Genomic DNA, 21,903 nt, shown 5'->3' with positions numbered 1-21,903 from the left:
AGCCTCTCTCCCTCCTTTCCCCCACACTGTCTCTGGCACACAGTAGACACTTAATAAAAGCCTCTCTCCCTCCTTTCCCCCACACTGTTTCTGGCACACAGCAGACACTTAATAAAAGCCTCTCTCCCTCCTTTCCCCCACACTGTTTCTGGCACACAGCAGACACTTAATAAAAGCCTCTCTCCCTCCTTTCCCCCACCCCTTGCTCGGCCAGGGTATGTTCTGGGGGTTTCACTGCTCGGGGCTGGGGGGCTGGGTGGCCCTGGATCCTCTCTCCTGGGCTTTCAAAGGAAAGGCTCCCTGCCCGGAGACAGGGGGATGGACGGCATGACTGAGGGCGCTGAGAGACACAGCAGGAGGGAGGACGTAGGGAGGGGGGGAGGGGGAAGGAGAGAGGGGGAGGGGAAGGAGTTCAGGGGGAGGGGAGGGGGCTGGGGGGCATCTCCCTCAGCAGTCACAGGGCACCAGGGCGGAGGGGACGCCGGCGTCCTGAGCCCCCCGGATGTTGGACATGGAGTCATCAAAGAAGATGTGGGGGCGGACGCGGGCCAGCGTGGGTCCCTTGGGGGCGCCGTCCATGAAGAAGACCTCGTCGAGCCGCAGCCCCCAGGCCCGCAGGGTGTTCAGCGCGCGCACGCTCATGTCCCCGCGGCTGCGCGCCGTGACCAGGTAGGTGCGCACCGGGGAGTCCTCGGGCCCGAACTTGTCGCGCAGCCGCCCCAGCCGCAGGGCGAAGGCTTTCAGCGGCCCCTGGAGGCGGAGACAGGGATGAGGGCGTGGCCTCGGGGTCCTCCGGACCCTCCCCCCTCCCAGGGGGCGCGGAGCTTCGGCCCGGGCGGGGCCGCCACCTACGTCTCCGATGGGCACGGCCTCCAGGGCCTTCTCATACTCCGCGGCCCCCTGTAGCCCCCGCTCCCGGAAGACCCGGTCCGTCTCGTCCGAGAAGAGCACGGCGTCCCCGTCGAAGGCCAAGCGCAGCTGGGTGCTGGGCGCCTGGACCTCCTGCTGGAAAAGGAGGGCGGCGGGGACCCCTGGGGACACAGAGGTTGTGGGTGTGAGGAGGCCGCGGGCTGGGGAGGCCAGAGGCTGGGGAGGCCGCGGGCGTGAGGAGGCCGGGGGCTGGGGAGGCCGGGGGCTGGGGAGGCCGGAGGCTGAGGAGGCCGCGGGCTGGGGAGGCCGGAGGCTGGGGAGGCCGGGGGCTGGGGAGGCCGGAGGCTGAGGAGGCCGCGGGCTGGGGAGGCCGGAGGCTGGGGAGGCCGGGGGCTGGGGAGGCCGGAGGCTGAGGAGGCCGCGGGCGTGAGGAGGCCGGGGGCTGGGGAGGCCAGAGGCTGGGGAGGCCGCGAGCATGAGGAGGCCGGGGGCTGGGGAGGCCAGAGGCTGGGGAGGCCGCGAGCATGAGGAGGCCGGGGGCTGAGAGGGCCGCGGGCGTGAGGAGGCCGGGGGCTGGGGGGCTGGGGAGGCCGGGGGCTGGGGGGCTGGGGAGGCCGCGGGCGTGAGGAGGCCGGGGGCTGGGGAGGCCGGAGGCTGAGGAGGCCGGGGGCTGGGGAGGCTCGGGGCTGGGGAGCCGCGGGCTGGCCCAGCGCCTCACATCCGCCGGCTCCCTGGCCTTCGCCACAGTCTCGGCGCGGAGAGGATGCCATCTGACGGATGAGGAAACTGAGGCCAGCAGGCAAAGAGACTGTCAGGGGGTCGGAGCTGGAGTGCGAACTCCCGAGGCTAAGGCTGGCTCTCTGCGCCCCGTGGCGCCCCCTGGCGGCTCTGCCTCCCCTCCTCACTCAGCATCCGGTGCCTGGCACCGCCGGCTGCACGGACCCCAGCAGCCACAAGATGGCGCTGTCGGGCAGCGCACAAGCGGGGCGGCCCATGGAGGCCGGGCCCAAGGACTTGGTCCGAGGACTGCGCAAGCCCTGGTCCCCCACAGCCCTCGCCCCAGCCAGATCCCCCCTTTCTCGGAGCTGGGGGTTCCCCGGTTGCAGATCCTCCGGGACGGCCGAGATTTGCCTCCTCTGTACCACCCCCCAAAGCCCTAGAAAAGCCAGAGCACCCACTGGGAGACCCCAGGGCCGGCCCCAGGGAGCAGAGGGAGAGGCTTCCTGTCGCAGCCCCCCCCCTCCGGCCGTTCTCCCGAGTCTCTGGGATCCTCCAGGGCCCCTTCGGCCACAGCCAGCTTTGGGGCACCCCTCTTCCTCCCCCATCACACGGCAGTCCCCTCGGTCCCCCGGCACACAGGAGGTGCTTAATAAATGCTTGTTGCCATGAGGTGTGGGAAAAAGCCCCGGATTTGGAGACCAAGACTCCCATTGAAGTCCAGCCTTGGGGCCCCTCGGTCTGTGCCCCCTCCTCCCTCCCCCGGGGCCCACAGCAGTTTCCTGTCACAGGAAGGAAGGCAGCGGAGGGGAGGCCGGCCCAGGAGCCTCCGGGAGCGGGCAGACCTGGGCGGGGGGGTCCGGCGCGGGGAAGGGCTCACCCCTCTTCAGGGCGTTGCAGACGTCGGTCCTGTCTGCGGACAGAAAGAGCCCCACGTTGTGCTCCCGGAGGTACTGGGTGGAGTCCTCGGCGCTGACGAAGCAGAACTTGGAGATCTCCAGGCCTGGGAGGAAGGCGGCCATTTTGGAGGGCTCCCCCCTCCCCCAGGCAGGGAGCGCCCCCCACATGCCCCGGCTCTGTCAGGGCCGGCCCGGAGCAGGAGGTCAAAGGGAACTGCCGGGGCAAGTGCTCCTGGGCAAGCCCCGCCTCTCTAGGACTCAGTTTCCTCCTCTGTAAAGGGAAGGCGTGATAGTCCGGCCAGTTTCTGGCAACCTGGACCAAAGCCCTGAGCGGAGCCTGAGCGAGGCTTCCTGCCTCTGTGCCCCCCCGCCCCCCCATTCCCCTGAGCCAGCGGGCCGGGAGTCTGGGGCCGAAGCTCTGGCTCGGGGTCCCCGGCCCCCCGCTCTCCGGAGCCCTGCCCTGGCTGGGGCCCGGCCCCCTTCATTCCAGGGGCAGAGGCTTGGTCCCCGAGGGAGGCCGGGTCTGGGCTGAAGGCCGCAGGGAGGCAGGACCAAGGCTGGCTGAAGCCTCCTGGGATCTGCCTGGGCCCGGAGCTCTGGGGAAGGGCCGGGTGCAAGGCCTTGGGGGCTGTGTTAGGTGGAGGGGGGTCCTCCCCATCAGCCCCCCCCGGGATCCTCCCCATTGGCCTCCCCCGGGCTTTCCTCTCACCCGCCTGCCTGGCGCAGTGGACGATCCTCCTGCCGGCCTCCGGGCTGTTGTTGGAGAGGACCATGACGTCCAGGAGACCTCGCTCCTGCGGGTCCCGCTCCAGCAGCCTCTGATTGACCAGCTGCACCGCCTAGTGCCGGCGAGAGCGGGGTGAGCTCTGGGCCGGGCCCGCCAGCTCCTCGGCCTCCCCAGGCCCACAGGCCTCTCCATCCTCCCTGGGGGGCTGGGGGAGCTGGGGCAGGAAAGGCCAGCCCAGGGCCTGCCAGAGGAGGGGGCGGGGGGGCGCCAGAGGCCCCCTGCTGTGAGGGTGATGGGAAGAGAGGGGCAGGGAGGGGGCAGGGAGGGGGGCTTTCCCGGCGCTCCATGTCCTGCCAGAGCCGAGGGCCGGCCCGGGCTCCTCCCCCCCCAGCCCCGCCAGCACCTGGATGAAGGGGAAGGCTGTGCCCGGGGGCAGCGGCTCCGTGGCGTGCTCCCTCTGGTACTTGGTGTACTCCTCCGGGCCCTGGGCCAGGAACAGCTGGTGCTCCGCCTCCAGGTCGAAGGTGGCTCTGGCAGTGACCGCCACGACCAGCGCTTCCCGAGGGTCCTTCTGCAGGGGCCCAGAGGCGGCGCACCCGGCTCGGCCCAGGCTTCCCGAGAGCCCTGCTCCCCCCCCGCCTCCCGGGCGCCCCGCAAGGCTATGGGGGTCCTGGCAGACTGAGGCCCCGGCTCCCCTTCAGACTAAGAGCCCCGAGGTCAGGGCCCATCTCCCCTTCAGACTAAGAGCCCCAAGATCAGGGCCCATCTCCCCTTCAGACTAAGAGCCCCGAGGTCAGGGCCCATCTCCCCTTCAGACTAAGAGCCTCGAGGTCAGGGCCCATCTCCTCTTCAGACTAAGAACCTCGAGGTCAGGGCCCGTCTCCCCTTCAGGTTAAGAGCCCCAAGGTCAGGGCTGCCTCAGGACAGTCTCCTCCCTCTGGCCCTTTCGTGGCCCCGGACCATGGCTCGGACCCGGAGCCGCTGGGCGATGCTGCCTGACTGCCCAGCCCTCCCCTCTGCCTGGCTGGGGCTGAAACAGCCTCTCCACCCGGGAAACGCCTTGTCCGAATGGGGCGGATTCCCTTGGCCCCCAAGGACTGTTTTACGTATTAAGCCCCTCATTGGGGAAGGGCCCGGGGGCTCCGCCCTCCCTCCTGCCCCTCTCCGGGCCTCCAGCAGCACCTCGTCTTCCTCCGAGGGCCCGGGTGATCTGGGGGGGGGGAGCGCCCCCACTCACCTGGGCCACGTCAGGGTTGAGGATCACGGCCTCCGGAGCTGCCATGGCCCCGAGGGAGGGAGAAGAGGAGTCTGGGGGCACAGAGGGGCCCTGAGGGGATGCCGGGACGCTCCTTTCTGGGGAGGACTCAACAGAGAGAGCCCAAGTCAGTCCTGGGCTCTCCCTCACTCACTCACTCGTGCCCACACGGCCTCCCAGACACACTCCCGGGCTGGGCAGACCCCGGCGGGGCTTCGGGGGGGGGGGCCCGGCCGGGAGGGGAGGCCCAGGATGGGAGCCGGGGGAGGCCGGAGTCCCCGAGGGCTGGGGACGGGAGGCTGTGGCCCCGCCCGAGCAGCCGCACTAACTTTGGCCTTGGAGCCCGCGAGCCCCGCTCTCCCTCCCACGCTGAGCGGCCGCGGGACCCCTGAGCGAGCTAGTAAAAGGCTGCCTCAGTTTCCCTCACGTGTAAAGTGGGTCTGGGACCAGTCCCTCAGCCTGGAGTGTCAGACACTTAGCAAACCCGGAAGGGGCCGGGCGGGGCCGGTTCTGCAGGGGGAGGGGCGGGTGCTGCGGGGGGGAGGGGGGCGGGCTCGGGGCTTCACCTCAGAGACCCCTTGTTCTGGCCCCGGGGGGAGAGGGCCCAGAGAGAGAGGCCCCCTCCCCAGGGAAGCGGCAGACCCAGAACTTAGCCTCAGCTTCTCCCGCCCGCCCTAAAGTGAAAGTGCACCCCCAGCCTCCCCTTTCCGGCCCTGGGAGCCAGGCCCAGCAGGACGCAGAGGTTCCCCCGCCCCCCTCCCTCAGCCCCCACCCGCCCCCGGGCTCGGGGCCCCTTTTCCCGCCCACCACCCACGGCCCTGGCTGAGGTGACGTGGGGAGTAAAGCTGCTCTTGGGGGGGGGGCTCGGGGCCACAGGGTTAGTTGGGGAGGGGCCCCCCGGGGGCTGGATTGGAGGGAAAAGACCCTCTGGGGGCCCCGGCCGGGACTCACCAGGCCACAGGCGGGGGCTCCCTCCTACCGCCAACTGCAGGAGCCGAAAGGTGCCCCTCCCACGCCGGCTTCCAGGAAGCAGGTGGGGGTGGGGCGGCCGGGGGGGGGGGGCAGTCCCGTCCCTCCCCAGGCACGCCGAGCCTGCAGTCTGGGAGTCGCGGTGGGCGCCGGGCCCGCCCGCTGCGGTCGGGGCCGGACAGACGGGCTCGGGGCCGGGCCGGGACGGAGCCGGGCCCGGTGCCTAATCACCGCTTATGAAAAGGTGGCTTTGAGCGCAGGGCTCGCCGCCCCTTCCTGCCCCTGCCCATCCCTGCACCGCGGGCCCCCCACCCGCCGCGGGGGCTTCCGCAGAGGCGGCCACCGGGGGTTTGCTTTGGCTCGCGCCCAAGCCCAGGAATGTGCCTCCGGGACGCGGCGAGATGGATGGGGTACGGGCTGTCCCCGAGCCAGGGGGAGGGGGCTGGGAACGGGCAGAGGGACGGCCGGGGGCACGGGCTGGTGGAGACGGACAGAGGGATGGCCGGGGGCGTGGGACGGACAGATGGATGGCCGGGGGCACGGGCTGGAGAGGATGGACAGAGGGACAGCCGGGGGCGTGGGACGGACAGACAGATGGCCAGGGCGCAGGGTTGGGGGGGCCGGGAACAGGCAGATGGCCGGGGTCACGGGCTGGTGGGGACAGACAGACAGATCCGGCTCCAGAGCTTTGCTCACAGACAGATGCTCATGACCAGGAGCAGACAGAAAAATAGGCTTCAGCTTCCCAGGGACAGACGGACCGATGGACAAATGGACCCTTCCAGGGGCAGAGAGCTGGAGCAGCAAATGGAATCCAGCCGGTCCCGGGAGCAGACACACGGACAGACTGGGCCGGTCTCTCACCGAGTCCAACTGGGCGGACAAAGAGACAACCTGATCAGCCCGGGGGCTTCTCGGGGACACATGGACAAAGGGGATAGTCCCGGGCACAGATGGTTGACGGACAAACGGAATCCAGAGAGCTGGACGGGCGGACTCAGTGTCTCTCCGGGCCTGGCTGAATGGCCAGAGAAAGACGTGCAGTTGAGGGCAGAAGCAGGAAACTGGACAGAAGGAAGTAGGCAGATGGACAGACAGAGGGAGCTCCAGTCTGCGTCAGGAACAGTCAGATAAACAAAGGGGATCCGGGCTGTCCCAGAGACGGACAAATGAGGAACAGACCAACTGACAAAGGGGCCGGGAACAGACGGACAAACTGACAAAGGGGCCCGTGTCTCCCGGGACAGACGGACAAACCGACCAAGGGGGCCGTGTGTCCCGGGAACAGACGGACAAACTGACAAAGGGGCCCGTGTCTCCCGGGAACAGACGGACAAACTGACAAAGGGGCCCGTGTCTCCTAGGAACAGACAAACTGACAAATGGGGTCCAGTCTCTCCCAGGAACAAACGACAAATGGGACAGTGTCTCCCAGGAACAGACAAAAGGACAAATGGAGTCTGTTCTGTCCCAGGGACCGTCCCAGGGCGTCCCCGGTCCCCAGGCTAGCTGAGTGCAGGGCAGGGGGCCGGCCGTCCCCAGGAGCAGAGGCTGCTGGGGGTTCGGGTCGGGCCAGTGATTGGCAGATGGACAGACAAGGGTCCGGTCTGTGCCGGCTGGATGGGGGGGGTCTCCCGAGAAGACTGCTTCCTTGTCCTGCAGCCCACTCGGCCCACCCACCGGGCTGGGACGTGGCAGCCCAGCCAGAGCTCCCCACTCTCCTGGGGCCCGGGGCAGGGCCTTGGCTGCCAAGACCCCCCCCTCCCCCAGCCCCAGCTGTGCAGCCCCCCAGGTGACCACATATCTCCTGCCTCCCCCCCCCCAGCCAGCAGGGTGTCTCCCGGCCAGGCCGCAGGCACAGCCGTAGATCATCCCCCCGGCCTCCCGCCCGCCTCCGCCGCCATGTCTGCCCGCACGGCCATCCGTCTCCCCCTCCCCCGGCCCAGCCTGTGTCACAGGGCGGTCACCCCCAGAGCCAGAGGAAGAAAACGGGAGGGCCGGAGGTGCCTGGGGCCCGGCAGTGCCCACCCACCCACACGCCTGCGCCCCCGCGTCCAGTGCGAGAAAACCGTCCCGCTCCACAAACTAGGGCCCCTGGGCAGGAGCCGCTGCCGGGCTCCGAGGGCAGGGGGAGGGAGGCGTGGGAGAAGCGGCTCAGTGTGGATCACCCACTGGGGCCGGGCAGAAATGGGCATCGGGCAGGGAGACGCGGGCATCGGGCCTGGGGCTGGAGCTGGAGCTGGGGAGGGAAGAGAAAATCCTCTCTACCTGAGAAGTCTGGGACCCCCAAGAACCTCAGCCACTGGGAGACAGAGGGGGACCCCTCCTTCCAGACAGCCCCACCCGCTGCTCCCCACATTGACCCAGGCTTCAGGGCCCACAGATTTGAAGCTAAGATGTTCAGAAATGTCTTCCCACCCCCTTTTCCCTTGTCCGGGTCCTGGAAGGGACCCCAGAACCCGCCCCCTTGGACCCCTGCAGGGCCTGCTAGTCCAGGGAGTTCCCCGGCTCCCAAGGGTTCAGGACTTCCGGGCCTTGAGGTGGGGCCCCTCCAGGACCTTCCCCATCCCCCTTCCAGAGAAGAATTTCCAGTTTGGCCGGAGGCCGGGGAAGGGCAGCCTGGGGCCCCCAGCTCCAGCCATGCAGCTCCTCAGGGCAGCCCAGGAGGCCAAGGGAGCTCTGAGCCCTGAGCCTTCCCTGAGCCTGGAGTCCTCCCCGAGCCCTGAGCCCTCCCTGAGCCCGGAGCTCTCCTTGAGCCTGGAGTCCTCCCTGAGCCCGGAGTCCTCCCTGAGCTTGGAGTCCTCCCTGAGCCCTGAGCCCTCCCTGAGCCCTGAGCCTTCCCTGAGCCCTGAGCCTGGAGTCCTCCCCGAGCCCTGAGCCCTCCCTGACCCCTGAGTCCTCCCTGAGCTTGGAGTCCTCCCTGAGCTTGGAGTCCTCCCTGAGCCCGGAGTCCTCCCTGAGCTTGGAGTCCTCCCTGAGCCCGGAGTCCTCCCTGAGTCCTCCCTGACCCCTGAGTCCTCCCTGAGCCCACCTCTACCAGCCGGAGCAGCCCAGCTGAGCGCCCCCCCCAGCCCCTTCCCCCGCCCCTGAGCCCCCCTGGCAGAGGCCGCCCTGAGGCTTCCTCTGGAGGCACCAAAGGCTGCAATAAACCGACCAGGAGGGAGAGGAAGGGTGGCCATCGGGTGTCCCGGGTGCTCGCCCTGGAGTCTGCTGGGAGGAAGGGGAGAGCCCCGGCCTTGGATTCCCAGGGCGGGGTGGGGACGCCCGGCAGACAGGATCCCCGGGGCAGCGGGCGGGAGACCCTCACGCTAGGGAGGGGGCAGGGGGGGAGGCAGGGAACAAGCAAGGCCGGGGAGGTGGGTCCGGGCCCCGTGGATGCTGGGAGTCGCCCCCAAATCGTCCGGCCCCGAGGAGGCTCGGCCCCCGCTGCCCGCCCCCGGGCCCCCCAGCCCTCTGTCCCGCACGGCGGGAGGTGCCATTCGCGAAGGCCGGGAGCCGCCCGCCCGGCAAACACCGGGGGCCGATAGGGAGCGCAGGGGGACGGGGGAAGGAGGGCAAAGTTCCCACGGCCGGGCCTCGGGGCTCTGATCTGGGCCCTGCCCTGCGGGGGACGGCGCCCGGGACCTTTCTCCTGCTTTGTGGGGCTGGGACCATTTGCCCCCCCCCCCTGGCCCCGGGCTGCGAGGGCGGGGCGCCTGACTCAGCCACCAGGAACGCTCCAGGGGAGCCTCCTCCCCCACGCCTGCTGCCCCCGCCCGGGGACATGGGCCTCCCTGCCGGGTGCCCGGACGGGTCGCGCCATCTCCTGTGACCAGTGCCCGGGGCCCGGCTGGCAGGGACAGCGCCGTCCCTGCCCTTTGCCCTCCTCCTTGCTCGCCTCCTGGGGTCCCTGGCTCTGCCGCCGGCCCCTGCTGACCCTCCCCCAGGGGGCGCTGGCTCAGGGCCGCTCCAGGACCGTGTGTCCCCCCGGGAGGCCCAGGACCATGACTCTGGTCAATCAGACCAGCCCCGGCCCTCCTGCTGCGTCCCCCTCCCCTGCTCAGAGCCGGGCCACACCCGGACCCTCCCCCGACGTCTGGGACAAGACTCCCCGTGAGTTCTCGGGCCGGTGCTGGGGGGGGCCCTGCCCTGGGCGCTGTGACCGTGGCTGAGCCCCCCTGCTTTCCAAACCTGTTTCCCCCCGTGCGGGGCCCTGAGTGTGGAGGTGGAGCCGGCTCGGGGGCCCAGCTCTCTCCCCCCCAACAGTGCCCTGGTGGCTGCTCGTCACTGTCCTCGGGGGAGCTGCCTTCCTGCTGGCCTCCTGCCTGCTCTGCGCGGTCTGCTGCTGGCGCCGGCGGCGGCGAAGGAAGAAGGGTGTGAAGAAGGAGACGGTGGGCCTGGCCACGGCCTCCAGCGCCACCAGCGCCCACCTGGTGAGTGCCCGCAGGAGTGAATGCCCGTGGGAGCGAGTGCCCACCTGGTGAGTGCCCGCGGGAGTGAATGCCCGTGGGAGCAAGTGCCCGCGGGAGCGAGTGCCCACCTGGTGAGTGCCCGTGGGAGTGAGTGCCCACCTGGTGAGTGCCCGCAGGAGTGAATGCCCATGGGAGCGAGTGCCCACCTGGTGAGTGCCCATGGGAGCGAGTGCCTGTGGGAGTGAGTGCCCACCTGGTGAGTGCCCGCGGGAGTGAGTGCCCACCTGGTGAGTACCCGTGGGAGTGAGTGCCCACCTGGTGAGTGCCCGTGGGAGTGAGTGCCCACCTGGTGAGTGCCCGCGGGAGCGAGTGCCTGCCTGGTGAGTGCCCATGGGAGTGAGTGCCCACCTGGTGAGTGCCCATGGGAGCGAGTGCCTGTGGGAGTGAATGCCCACCTGGTGAGTGCCCGCGGGAGTGAGTGCCTGTGGGAGTGAGTGCCCACCTGGTGAGTGCCCACAGGAGAGAGTGCCCACCTGGTGAGTGCCCACGGGAGTGAGTGCCCACCTGGTGAGTGCCCGCGGGAGTGAGTGCCCACCTGGTGAGTGCCCACCTGGTGAGTGCCCGTGGGAGTGAGTGCCCGCCTGGTGAGTGCCCGCGGGAGCGAGTGCCCGCCTGGTGAGTGCCCACAGGAGAGAGTGCCCACCTGGTGAGTGCCCGCAGGAGTGAATGCCCGTGGGAGCAAGTGCCCATGGGAGTGAGTGCCCACCTGGTGAGTGCCCGTGGGAGCAAGTGCCCGCAGGAGTGAATGCCCATGGGAGTGAGTGCCCATCTGGTGAGTGCCTGTGGGAGCGAGTGCCCCACATTGGTGCTCTCGGTCCCCAGACTGGGGGCTTCTCCCGGAGCCAGAAGGGGGATCGATCCTCGGGCTTCCTCCGGCGCAGGTGCAGCCCGAGCTGGACGACGTGGCGCTGGGGCTGGAGGAGCCCAGGAGGGGGCGGCTGCAGGTCTCCCTAGAATACAACTTCCGGAGCCAGGAGGTGGGTGACGGCGACCCCGGGAGGACTCTTCTCTGTGAAGAAGCGGGCGGGGACCTTCCTCCTCTGGCTGCTGGAGGCCGGAGGGACCCAGGAGAGGGCTGCGAGGACACGGGGTCCCCCCCTCCTCGGGTCTGAGGGTCCTCCTCTCCCCCAGCTGAGGGTCGGCCTGAAGCAGGCGGCCGATCTGAGGGCCCTGCAGGCCACGGGCCTGGCCGACCCCTACGCCAGGATCTACCTGAGGTCGGACCCCCGGAGGGTCCACGAGACCAAGGTGCACCGGCAGACCCTGGGCCCCGTCTTCAACGAGAGCTGCGTCTTCCAGGTAGAGCTCGGGGGGTGGGGAGGCGGCGGTGCCCAGAGCCGGGGGGCTGGTGTGGGGGCACTGGCAGACTGGGGCCGGGAGGCGAATTCTGGGGCTCCCCCCGCTTCCCCTCAGGTACCCCAGGCGGAGCTCCCCGAGGCCCTGCTGGTGATCCAGGTCCTGGATTTCCACCGCTTCTCCTGCCAGCCGCCCCTCGGGGAGCTGCTGATCCCCCTGGGCACGAGCGACCTTCAGCACGTCCTGGAGCAGTGGTATGAGCTGGGGCCGCCCGGCGGGGCCCAGGTGAGACTCGGGGTCACATTCTGAGGCCCCCGGGCCCCCCGCTCCCCCCTGGCTCACTCCCCCCCGGACCCCCGGACTCGGCTTTGGGAAAAGCCGCCCTGGGAGCCGCGTGAAGCCCAGCAGCCCATGGGAGGGAGCGCGTCCTCCACGGTCCCAGCATCCGCGGCATAAAGGGAAGGCCAGTGAGAAGCTGAGCCCACCTGGGATTGGCCAGGACCCCTCAGGGCCTTCCCCCTCTGCACCTCAGTAGGACGTCACCAGATAGAAGAGGGGCCAGATGGGGGTTTCTCCGGGGGAGCTTGTGGTCCTGGGGGCCAGAGAAGGCTCCAGGGAGGAGCCGGAGCCAGGACGTGAGGGGCCCCCGGGGGCAGGAGGGGACGCCCCCACAAAAAGGGGGGCAGGGGGGGAGCGGGGTCACCGGCAAGGCCTGAGAGAGGCCCCGAGATGGCAGGAGCAGCGGGGACTCCCCCGGTCTGGCCCCAGGAGGATCGGCCCGATGGCGGCACAGGGAGCACAGGCTACTTCCACCCGGTTCACGGAGCGGGAAGACGGGGGCCCCGGGAGGCGGCGCTGACCCGCTTCTGTCCCCCCGCAGCAGGAGCAGACGGGGGAGCTTTGCTTCTCCCTCCGCTACGTGCCCAGCACCGGGAGGCTGACGGTGGTGATCCTGGAGGCTCGAGGCCTGCGGCAGGGGCTGTCAGGTGGGGGGTCCGGCCGGGCCGGGGGGGGGCCGGGAAGGGGCCCAGGGCTCAGCAGCTTCCCCCCCCCCAGATTCCTATGTGAAGGTTCAGCTCCTCCTGAACGGGAAGAAATGGAAGAAGAAGAAAACCGGGGTGAAAAGCAGCTTGGGCAGCCCCTACTTTAACGAAGCCTTCGCCTTCCCCGTGCCCTTCAGCCAGATCCAGGTGGGCTCCCGGGCAGAGGCGGCCCCGGGCCGGGGCTCCCGAGGGCGGGGCTGAGCCTGGTCTGTCTCCTCCCCAGAACGTGGACCTGCTGGTGTCCGTGTGGGGCCGCGGCCGCGCGTCCAGGGCCCGGCCCCTGGGGAAGCTCCTGCTGGGCGGCCGGGCCGCGGGGCAGCAGCTGCACCACTGGTCGGACATGCTGGCCCAGGCCCGGCGGCCCGTGGCCCAGTGGCACAGACTGCGGCCCCCCGAGGAGGTGGACCAGGCCCTGACGCTGAAAAGGGGCCCCTAGGAGGAGGGGCCCCCACGGAGACCCTCCCCCAATAAACAGGCAGTGCTGACCGCGTCCAGGCCCTGTCCCGACTCTTGGTTCTCGCCCGGTCAGAGCTTCCCCAAGGCTGGGACAGGCGGAGCCTTCGGGGGGTGCTGCTGGGGAGCCCCGGGGAGGGGGCCCCGGGGTCGGGGGGGGCCGCCACCTTTCCCAGTCCTCTGTGGCCTAAGGAGCCACTTCCCTTCCCCCCCCGTGCGCCCTGGGGACGCCGGCTGCGATGCCCAGGAGGAGCAAGGACAGGGTGGGGAGCACAGCCGGGCTCCCCGGAGCCTCCCTGGGACTCCCTGCTACGGGCCCAGCATCAGCCGCTTCCTCTGCCCATTCTTGTTCTGGCCACGAGGGGGAGCCAGAGAGGGGGAAAATGCAGCTCCCTCCTTCCCTCCCTCACGGCCCCCCCAGGAGTCGGCTGGGAGGGGGCAGCTGCGCTCTCACAAGCCGGCAGGGAACCCCGGCTCTCAGCGCCCCCCCTTCCCTGCAGCCTCCGCGGTAGCCTCCCTGGTGCATCCTTCCGGGGCAGAGGAACTCGTCCCCCTCGGCTCCCGGCCGCTGTCCCGTCCCGAGGAGTCTGGATGCTTGGGAAGGTCTGAGGACAGGCCGGGCCCCCGGGATGGAGCTTCTGCTCCCGCAGGGGGGAAGAGCCCGGCCGTCCCGGCACTGCCCGGGGCCCTTTCGGGGTCAGCGGGCTCGGGGACCAGGGGCCGGCCCTTTCTCTTCTCCAGCCCCTTGTGTCCCACGCTTCCACACCGTCCTGTGATAAAGGGGCCCCTGGGCCAGGGTCCGGCCGGCCTGTGATGGGGGGCAGGGGGCGCCCTTTGCTCCCACAGCCCAACACTCCTCCGGGCTGTTATTGGCCCGGGTTCCATCCTACAGAAAACGCCCGTCCCGGCATCCGGGCAGTGGGCGGTTGTGATTTCTTGCCTTGGCCGTTTCCCAAGGTTTAAGGCTCAGTTCTCCAGAGCTGACCGGGGCCCGCGGTTTCTGACGCCCCCCCCCCATTCTGCCCCCAGCGGGAGTTCCTGAGCCCCCTGTTGTCTGGAGCCCCTGTGGTCCCCCTGCCCCCGCTGCCCCTCCCGTCCCTTCTGCGCTTCCCCAACGACCTCGGGCCGCTCCAGGGTCATTCTGAGAAGCCGCGCACATGGGAGAGCTGCTCGTCAAGATTTCCCCTCCACCCCTCGGCCGAACCTCCCGGGGGGAGAATGAGGCACCAGGGACATTGGGGTCCGTTTGCCTGATGGGAAAACTGAGGCCCGGAGTGGGCAGGGATTTGCCCGAGGTCACCCAGATCCTAAGCTCCAGAGCCGCTGGATTTGGGGCCGGGGACATTTAGGTCCCGAGCCCTTCTACCCATGGGGAATTGGGAGTTTTAAAATATTTTCCTCGCGCTGTTTTTTGCTTATTCCCCTTTCCTTTGGAGGATTAGGAGGGGGGAGGAAGCTCAGAAAGGGAGAGAATAGAAGGGGTATGTGGATGTGTGGGGGCACCTGGGTCCTCATTTCCCTGCCGGCTAAACAGGGATGACAGAGAAAAAAGCATTTCCTCATTCCCTTCTAAGGCGGCCTCTGTGAAGAATCCCAGCCTGCGTTTCCCTGACTGGCCAGAGTGTGGCAGCAAGTGAACGTTAACTAAATGTGCGGGTTCATATGTAGAGGGACTACATTGTGAGCCCCGAAAAGGCTCTGACTGCTCGCACAGAGGGGAAGCTGGAGGCCAGAATCTTCCTTCAAGATTTTCCATGGAGTGGAAGGGTGTCCGTCTCCTAGCCCTAGGCCGGGGCCCCAGAGCCCAGAATGGGAGGCATCAAAGATGGCCAAGAGGACTCCCTGCAGCGTGAGGGGGGATGCTCCGTCAGGGCAGTGGTGGGCTCCTTTCCCCTTCCACCATCAAGACCTGGATCGCCACCATCAAAGCTGCGAATCTTTGGTTTAAGCATTGGCTATTTCAGGATCCTTTTCAGCTCCACAGCTGCCCTGGAACAGGCAGGCAGAGAAAGGGCTGAATAAAGAAATGGGGGTCTGTGAAGACTGGTTTTAAAAGCTGCCTTGGAGCCTTTCTCTTTCCCCTTCATTTTTTAGGGTTTGCAAAGTCATTGTCAAATCCAATGACCTTTTCTCATTCCCCCTCCTCCTTTACCTTTTCCAGAATACTTTTCTCTCTTAGGTTTTCCAGGCAACTCCCATCAGATTAGTTCTCCTTCTCCTTAGTTAGATCCTTATCCAAGTCAGGCTGATAAGATGAGGTGTTCCTCAGGGTTAGTCCTAGAGCCTCTTCCCTCCCTCTAGATCATCTTCCTGGGTTATCTCATCAACTTCCAGGGATTTAATTACCATCTCTGGGCTGATGATTCTCAAATTTACTTATCTAAGCCGCCTAACCTCTCTCAATCTCATGTCGTCTAAGCCTTTCAGGCATTTCAAATTGGATATCCCCGAGCCATCTTAAATAATATGGCCCAAGCTGAAGCCCCAGGTTCCGCTGAAGCCCCTTTTCTTCCTAACTTTCAAGTTACTGTCCAGGGCATTAGCGTCTTCCCAATCCGTCAGAATCTCAACTTAAGAGTTATCTTGGACTCCTCATTACTCTCACCCCACTTACCCCCTATCCCCCATATCCAATGTGGTGCTAAGGCCTGTTGATTTCACCTCTGGAACATCTCTGGTTGATTTCAGAACATCTCTGGTCAATTTTACCTCTTCTGCATTTCTGGTTGATTTCATCTTTGGACCATATCTTGTAGATTTCATTTCTCTAATATCTCTGATCAAATTAAACTCTGCTGCATCTCTGGTTGATTTCACCTTTGTAACGTTTCTAGTCCATTGGAACATCTTTGGTAAATTTCACTTCTGCAGTATCTCTGGTCAAATTCGCCTCTGGAACCCCTTTGGTCAATTTGTATCTCTTTTAAGCATTTCTGGTCGATTTCACCTCTGGAGTATATCCAGTCGATTTCACTTCTAGAACATGTCTGGTCAATTTCATCTCTGCAACATCTGGAATATTTGAGTCCCCTTCTCTCTTTTAATTCTCTTCTCCACTCTGACACAGGACTTCATTCCCTCTCCCCTGAATTATTGCACAGGCTGCGGGTGGAGTGGAGAGGATATTTCTGCTTCCAGTCTCTCCCCCTCCAGTCTATGATCAGTTACCAAAGTAATCTATTAGACCATGTCACACGGTCTCCACCCCATCCCTCTGTTACCTCCAGAATCAAAAATAAATTCCTCTAGTGCTTAAGGCCCTGCCTTTCTAGTCTTCTCTCTACCCACTCTATGATCCAGCCCTACTGGTCACTACTTCATCTCCCAACTCCGTGATCTTTGTATTGGCCGTTTTCTGTGCCTGGAATGCCCTCCCTCTTCACTTCTACCTCCCGACTTTCCTCCAGCAGGAGGCCTTTCCAGGCCTCTCCCACTGCTGGGACCTTTTTTGAAGATGACCTTCGAAGTTCTGTGGATTGATTGCTCTTCATTGTACCTAGTTCTTCACCTGTTGTCTTCCCCTGTGATCTCCTTGATGGAAGGGAATGCGTGTTTGCCTTTCTTTGTATCCCCAGCATTTAGTAGTCAGTGCTTGATAAAGACTCATTGACTGTCAGTAGCCCCACGAGGAGGCTCTCCTATCCCATAGGGGAAAAACAAAGCTAAAACCCCGAGTTGTCTCAGGTCCTACAGATAGCAAGAGTCGGAGGTCAGACTGACCGCAGGTTTTCCTGACTGGTTTGCTGTGTTTCGGGACACTGCTGTGGAGCCAGACAGAGCGATGACTCTCTGAGCCTTGGCTTTCTGCGGCCTGCAGGAGGTCTGGGCTGGACTAGGCAGGGCAGACTTGGTGTCTATAGCTCCTCAGAAGCTCAAGGTATCTTGGGCTTGTCACAAAACCCTAAATAGACTTGCCCTTGTCCAGCCCTCCCCCCCTTCTCTCTCTCCTCCCTCTCCCTGGATGGATCCTCTTCTTTCCTGCCCCCCCCCCCATCTCCAGGACTCCCTAGGGAGGTCTTTGAGTCTCTGTCCCTCATTGGTCTGAGAAAGCTGCATGCCCTTACAGAGCTTGGGCCCCCGCCCTGGACGCCCATTTATACCCCCTCCCACCGGACCCAGCTGCTGGATCTGCGTCTTGCGTCCTGACCTCTTCCCGTAAATCTGCGGCCGTGCACTTCTCGGGGAAGCTAGGTGAGCGCGGGGGGCCCTGAGGGCTGGGGAGGCTGCCAGGGAGGAGGCAGAGGAACCCAAGGTGGAGGCTCTGTCCCGGGGACAAGGCCTCTCTGGCAGCACTGGTCCTGGCTGACTTACGGGGGTTTCCATGGTGGCCCCCAGGTCCCTTTGGCTGCTTCCAGAGGCTCAAATAAAGATGAGTATTGGGCCTTATTTGGAGAAGTGCTTCCTGGGAGTCTAGGGCTCCTGAAGAAGTCGAGGTGGAGGGGGTCGTACTCTTCCGCCCATCACCAAGGCCCGCGGAGAGCCCCACCAAGGACATGGCTGAAGGGTGGAGCCGTTCTCTTCCCCCTTGGGCAAGGGGCTGAAGGGGGCCGGAGCTATAAATATCTCCTCTGGCCCCAGAGGCCACCTGTGCTGGCCTGTCCCTTTAGTGAAGACTCAGCCTCCCAGTCCCTCCAGGCCCAGTTGGGGGGGAAGGAATTGCTCAAGGAAACAGCTGCTCAGGAGATCTGTAATCCAGCCTCCCCTCCCCCCCAACTCGCAAATATTGTCCCATTTTTAGAAACACTTTCCCTGACTCTTGGGCATTTTCCCAGCTAAGGTTGGTCAGGAAGGAAAGTGCCCTTGGGGGTCCCAGGGATCCCTCGACCCCTTTGGGAGGGGGAAGGGGGGAGAGGCCCCATTCATCTTGGATCTTGCTCTTTCCACAGGTGCTGCCACCAAGCCCTCAGGATGGGAGAGTGAGTATCCCGGCCCAGCCCCTCCCCCCAGCTCGGTCCCCCCTGGTTTTCTAGCCCTTCTTCTCTGGAACCACCTCTAACTTCTCTTCTCTCTTTTTCTCTCCTTCTTTCCCCCTCCCCAACCAGTGAAGAGGTAAGTACCCCGGGGGCCGGGACTGGGAGAAGCTCTTCATTTCCTCCCCGGGGAGGGGATTCTCTTCTCGCTGCCCAAATCCACCCTCCCCAGGCTAAATGTGTTCCCAGGGGCTCTCAGGCAACGCGGCCCCGACCCCTCGCCGGCCTGGGCTCAGGAATGACTGGGGAATAGAAGGTCTCACTGGCTGAGTGGGGGAAATGGGTACGAGTGGGAGGGGCAGAGGCCTGAGGAGGGTGGCCCAGCGCTGTCTGCTCCAGGAGGAGCCTCAGGCCTTTCAGGGATTGGGGGTGTGGCTAGAAAGCCCCTCCCACCTGCGGCTCACTGGGGGGCCTCTCTCCTGGGAACAGCCCCGCCCCCACAGAAGCCCTCCGCCCACTGGCCTGGCGCCCACGCCCGAAGCCCCAGCCGGTGCCAGTTGACCCTCCCCTCCTCTCAGGTCCTGACCTTTGCCCATCTGCCCTCCTCGCCTATTCGGGTCTCCTCTGGCCTGGGTCCCACCTCCCCCCCATCCCAGGAGCCCACCCGCCCTGGGCCAGGTCTGCTCACTGATCATCCCTCCCTGACCCTGCTTCCTTGCACCCTCCCCCACCCCCCAACGCACACCCCGTCGCTGGTGAAACTGAGGAAGTGGTCAGCTGTGAGGAGGAGGAGGGGAAGTGAAGAAAGGGCCTCCCCTCCCCCACCGTCTCCACATCCACACTCTCAGCTTCTCCCCAAAGTCCTCCAGACCCCTCCCCCACCCCCAGGAGTCCTCCCGAAGAGAAGAGGAGGAGAGCCGGGGCCTGGGGGAGGGGCAGAGCCCGGAGGCCAGTTTAGGCTCCACTCCCTGCCCCCCACTTCCTTCATAGCCATAAAGAATGATAACATGTATCCACGGAAACCAGAGCCTTACCTCTGAGGCAGGGAGAGCTGGGAGCCCAATTTACAGATGCGGAAACTGAGGCTGAGAGGGCCCAGCAGCCCTTGGCCTCTGGATCTAAGAGGGAGGCAAAGAGGCTTGTTGCGGTTCCCCCGTAGCCTCCCTGAACGCCCTGGAGGCCGGGGATCCCCTGGGGCCCCCCTAGAAGCTCAAAGGAGACAAAGGGGTTCAGCAGGGAGGGGGCTCCTCGGCTCCCTGCAGGCTGCGGGCTCAGCCCCCCCCCCCATAGCATTATTTACCTTTCCTGGTGTTTTTACCAATTCTGTTCTATGTTTCCCAGTTACATTTTAAGCTGCTCCTCCCCCCTCCCCCCCAAAAAGCTTCGAGCCGCCTCAGTGAGAATCAGGGAGACTCTGCTAAGGGCTCAGCCTTGCCGGTTCCCTTCTGCAAAATGGGAGAGAAGGGGCGGCTCTCCCTGGCGGAGGCGGATCACTGAGGAGAAGCGGCCGTGAGGGGTAACGGGGGTCCCCGCTCCCCGCTCCCCGCGGCTTCCCTCCTACCGGAGCCCGGAGCGGCCGGCCCGAAGGGGTCCGAGCGAGGAAGGGGGGATGGGCGGGGTGGGCGCTGCCCAAAGCTAACCCACGTCTCTGCCCTCGCAGAAAAGGAACCGGGCCATCACCGCCCGCAGGCAGCACCTGAAGGTAGGCCCGGCCCCTCCCCCTCTCCCCCTCCCCCTCTTCCCTCTCCCTTGGGCTCCTCTCCCCCGGGACCCCCGGACGGGGTTTCCTCCCAGGCTCCCTCCCTTCGCCCTCCCCGCCCAACAGCGGCTGCTCCTACGGGAGGGGGGGGGGGTCCCTGTCCTGGAGCCATTCGGTTCCGTGCAACAAGTCCCGAGACCCTCCGCGGCCCAGGGCTGATTGGGGCTTGGGGGAGGGGAGGGTGCTGTGCGTCTGAAGTCTGGGGCAGGGAGAGAAGGGCCCCAGAGGATAGAATGGGGGCCGGGTTCTAGCTGAGCTTCCAAATGGAGGGGCTGGGGGGGAGGGGAGGCTCCCAGAAGGGGGTGGGGTCTCTGGGGGGATTTGGGGGCCAGGGGTCCCCCACTCACCCCGTCTTTCTTGGGGCCTGTTCCTCCCAGAGCGTCATGCTCCAGATAGCGGCCACTGAGCTGGAGAAAGAAGAGAGCCGCCGGGAGTCCGAGAAAGCCAACTACCTGGCTGAGCACTGCCCGCCCCTGCACCTGCCAGGGTCCATGTCGGAGGTGCAGGTGAGAGGGGCCCCCTATGCCCAGGACCCGGCAGCGGGCACCCAGGGGCTCCGCCGGTCCGGCCCCCCAGGGCTGACTCCTCAGCCGGCCCCAGCACCCCCCCCCATGGACAGCTCCCGCCTGGCCCTTAATGGACCTTCTGCCCCCTCCCCCCCAGGACCTCTGCAGGCAGCTCCACGCCAAGGTCGATGCAGCTGAAGAGGAGAAATATGACATGGAAGTGAAGGTTCAGAAAAGCACAAAGGAGGTTCGTGGTGCCCGGGCTGCTCTGCCCCTGCTGGGGGGTGGGGGGCCCTCCAGGGAGGAGAATCTCGGGGAACCAGGGAGGCGGGGGAGCCAGGTCCCTTCCCCTCCCGGCCCCTTCCCCTCCCTCTCCCCGGCCCCTCCCACCCCAGGCATCCTCATCTCCCTGCAGCTGGAAGACATGAACCAGAAGCTCTTTGACCTTCGAGGCAAGTTCAAGAGGCCTCCTCTGAGGAGGGTGAGGATGTCGGCTGACGCCATGCTGAAGGCGCTGCTGGGCTCCAAGCACAAGGTGTGTATGGACCTGAGAGCCAACCTGAAGCAGGTGAAGAAGGAGGACACCGAGAAGGTAAGGGGGGGGTAGCCCTCCTCCCCTACTCAGCCCTTAGCCCTCCCCTTTCCTTCCTCTATCCTTCACCCTCCTCCCTCCATCCTCTCCCCTCCCTCCTCCATCCTTCACCCTCCTCCCTCCATCCTCTCCCTCCCTCCTCCCTCCATCCTCTCCCCTCCCTCCTCCCTCCATCCTCTCCCCTCCCTCCTCCATCCTTTGCCCTCCTCCTCCAACCTTCCTCCTGGTGGGAGCTCATCCCTTCTCCCAGCTCTGGACACCAGCAGAGCTTCAGGCCCCCCTGCCCTGAGAGAGAAAGGGGGGATGGTGACCCTTGCTGACCTTTCAGATGATTTCCGGGGACCCCCACTTTCAGGCCCCGAATTCTGTGGCTGCCTCACTCCCCCAAGGTCTGACCAGGATTTCCCTCCCCCACCTCCCCAACTTTGGAAAGTGTTTCTGCTGTGGGCAGAGGACGGGGATTCCCTCCTCCCTTCCCAGAGGGGAGCCTGAGGGCCGGGGAGACCAAGCTCTGGCTGACCGCCTGCCATCCCTCCCGTGGAGCCTCGGGGTGTCCCAAGCGTGGCCGCCTGGGGGGCTGGGGCCGGGGCAGGGGGCACAGCTGAGCCTCTCTCGTCACCCCCCAGGAAAGGGACCTTCGTGACGTGGGTGACTGGAGGAAGAACATTGAAGAAAAGTCTGGAATGGAGGGCAGAAAGAAGATGTTTGAGACCGAGTCCTAGGCCCGCCCGCCCGCCTGCCCAGCTGCCCGCCCACCCACTCGCCCGCCTGTCCCCCTCCGGCCCCCCCCCCCGCCTGCCCACCAGGCTTCCCCGCTCCCAGATCCTATTTATTCCAGGTCCATTTCTCCCGCCCCTTTGCCAAGGCCAGCCCCTCCGAAGCCGCGCCCCCAGTGCCCCCCACAGGCTCCCCAAGGGGCCCCAGAGAGTGGGCGGTGGAGAGAGAAGCCCCAGGGCTCTGCCCAGCAGCAGCCCCGCCCCCGTGTGCAGGGGGCCGTCCTCCCGCAGAAACGTTAGCCATGTAAATAAAGCTTTGGAAGTCCAGCCGCGCTGTCCATCCCTTCCCTCCTCCTGGTCACTCCAGGAGCCTCCGGCCTTGGGGCCGCCGCGGTGTCCTGCGCCCAGGCAATGGTCACGTGGAATTACATGTGGGGAAACTGAGTCCCAGAAGAGCAGGGTCCCCAAGTCACATTCTAAGGGACACTCAGAGTCTGGCAGCAGGACGCCAGGCCCTCCCCACTGCTGATTGCTCACATCTTTTCAGACTCAGATGCTCTGGATGGGGGTAGAGGCGGGTCTAGAGCCCCCTGGTGCTGATGCCCACTGCTGGGCTGGTGGCCGGGCGCACGAGAGCCCGTCCGCTCCTTCCCGGGGCACCAGCCAGAGCGCCAAGAGCGTGAGGGCAACACTGGGCATTCTGGCCCTTTTGGGAAAAGAGACAAAGATCTGAGATCAGC

At 66.0% G+C, this 21,903-nt stretch overlaps 3 protein-coding genes across 7 annotated transcripts; 2 read left to right on the top strand and 1 right to left on the bottom strand.

Annotated features, from left to right (window-relative positions):
• Positions 1-173: 173 nt before the first annotated feature.
• Positions 174-5,518, bottom strand: LOC127541933 (cytosolic 5'-nucleotidase 1A-like). 5 transcript variants are annotated; one of them, XM_051967278.1, is made up of 7 exons: positions 5,420-5,518; positions 4,451-4,576; positions 3,617-3,784; positions 3,196-3,325; positions 2,468-2,590; positions 853-1,031; positions 174-750 (listed from the first exon to the last, which is right to left on the bottom strand). In XM_051967278.1, exons 2-7 carry the CDS (start codon positions 4,493-4,495, stop codon positions 448-450), a joined length of 948 nt encoding a protein of 315 aa, XP_051823238.1. In that variant the 5' UTR covers positions 4,496-4,576; positions 5,420-5,518; the 3' UTR covers positions 174-447. The 5 variants fall into 5 exon arrangements, with proteins under 5 accessions (XP_051823238.1, XP_051823240.1, XP_051823239.1 ...); XM_051967280.1 differs by lacking the exon at positions 5,420-5,518 and adding an exon at positions 5,035-5,187 and having other exon boundaries at positions 4,451-4,566; XM_051967279.1 differs by lacking the exon at positions 5,420-5,518 and adding an exon at positions 4,896-4,912.
• On the top strand, positions 4,721-12,717 carry SYT8 (synaptotagmin 8). The gene is made up of 9 exons (XM_051966949.1): positions 4,721-4,902; positions 5,423-5,847; positions 9,683-9,849; positions 10,770-10,865; positions 11,020-11,187; positions 11,302-11,469; positions 12,065-12,170; positions 12,241-12,374; positions 12,451-12,717. The coding sequence occupies exons 1-9, from the start codon at positions 4,721-4,723 to the stop codon at positions 12,661-12,663; spliced, it is 1,659 nt and encodes a 552-aa protein (XP_051822909.1). The 3' UTR covers positions 12,664-12,717.
• Positions 12,718-19,175: 6,458 nt separating this feature from the next.
• On the top strand, positions 19,176-21,490 carry TNNI2 (troponin I2, fast skeletal type). The gene is made up of 5 exons (XM_051967312.1): positions 19,176-19,292; positions 19,727-19,855; positions 20,013-20,102; positions 20,271-20,447; positions 21,074-21,490. Exons 2-5 carry the CDS (start codon positions 19,733-19,735, stop codon positions 21,167-21,169), a joined length of 486 nt encoding a protein of 161 aa, XP_051823272.1. The 5' UTR covers positions 19,176-19,292; positions 19,727-19,732; the 3' UTR covers positions 21,170-21,490.
• Positions 21,491-21,903: the final 413 nt, after the last annotated feature.

This window comes from Antechinus flavipes, chromosome 6, assembly GCF_016432865.1.
Source record: "Antechinus flavipes isolate AdamAnt ecotype Samford, QLD, Australia chromosome 6, AdamAnt_v2, whole genome shotgun sequence".
In the NCBI taxonomy this organism is placed as follows: domain Eukaryota; kingdom Metazoa; phylum Chordata; class Mammalia; order Dasyuromorphia; family Dasyuridae; genus Antechinus; species Antechinus flavipes.
This window is presented reverse-complemented; position numbering and strand designations above follow the sequence as displayed.

Bases quoted from the DNA above. Each gene is read 5' to 3' on its own strand.
- LOC127541933 (XM_051967278.1), bottom strand. From the start codon at position 4,495: ATGGCAGCTCCGGAGGCCGTGATCCTCAACCCTGACGTGGCCCAG. The intron at 3,785-4,450 runs GTGAGTGGGGGC...GGGCCCCTGCAG, and splicing joins TCAACCCTGACGTGGCCCAG to AAGGACCCTCGGGAAGCGCT. The intron at 2,591-3,195 runs GTGAGAGGAAAG...CCTTCCTCCCAG, and splicing joins CCACTGCGCCAGGCAGGCGG to GCCTGGAGATCTCCAAGTTC.
- SYT8 (XM_051966949.1), top strand. From the start codon at position 4,721: ATGGGAGCCGGGGGAGGCCGGAGTCCCCGAGGGCTGGGGACGGGAGGC. The intron at 5,848-9,682 runs GTACGGGCTGTC...CCCCCCCAACAG, and splicing joins GACGCGGCGAGATGGATGGG to TGCCCTGGTGGCTGCTCGTC. The intron at 11,188-11,301 runs GTAGAGCTCGGG...GCTTCCCCTCAG, and splicing joins ACGAGAGCTGCGTCTTCCAG to GTACCCCAGGCGGAGCTCCC.
- TNNI2 (XM_051967312.1), top strand. From the start codon at position 19,733: ATGCTCCAGATAGCGGCCACTGAGCTGGAGAAAGAAGAGAGCCGCCGG. The intron at 19,856-20,012 runs GTGAGAGGGGCC...CCTCCCCCCCAG, and splicing joins GGTCCATGTCGGAGGTGCAG to GACCTCTGCAGGCAGCTCCA. The intron at 20,448-21,073 runs GTAAGGGGGGGG...GTCACCCCCCAG, and splicing joins AGAAGGAGGACACCGAGAAG to GAAAGGGACCTTCGTGACGT.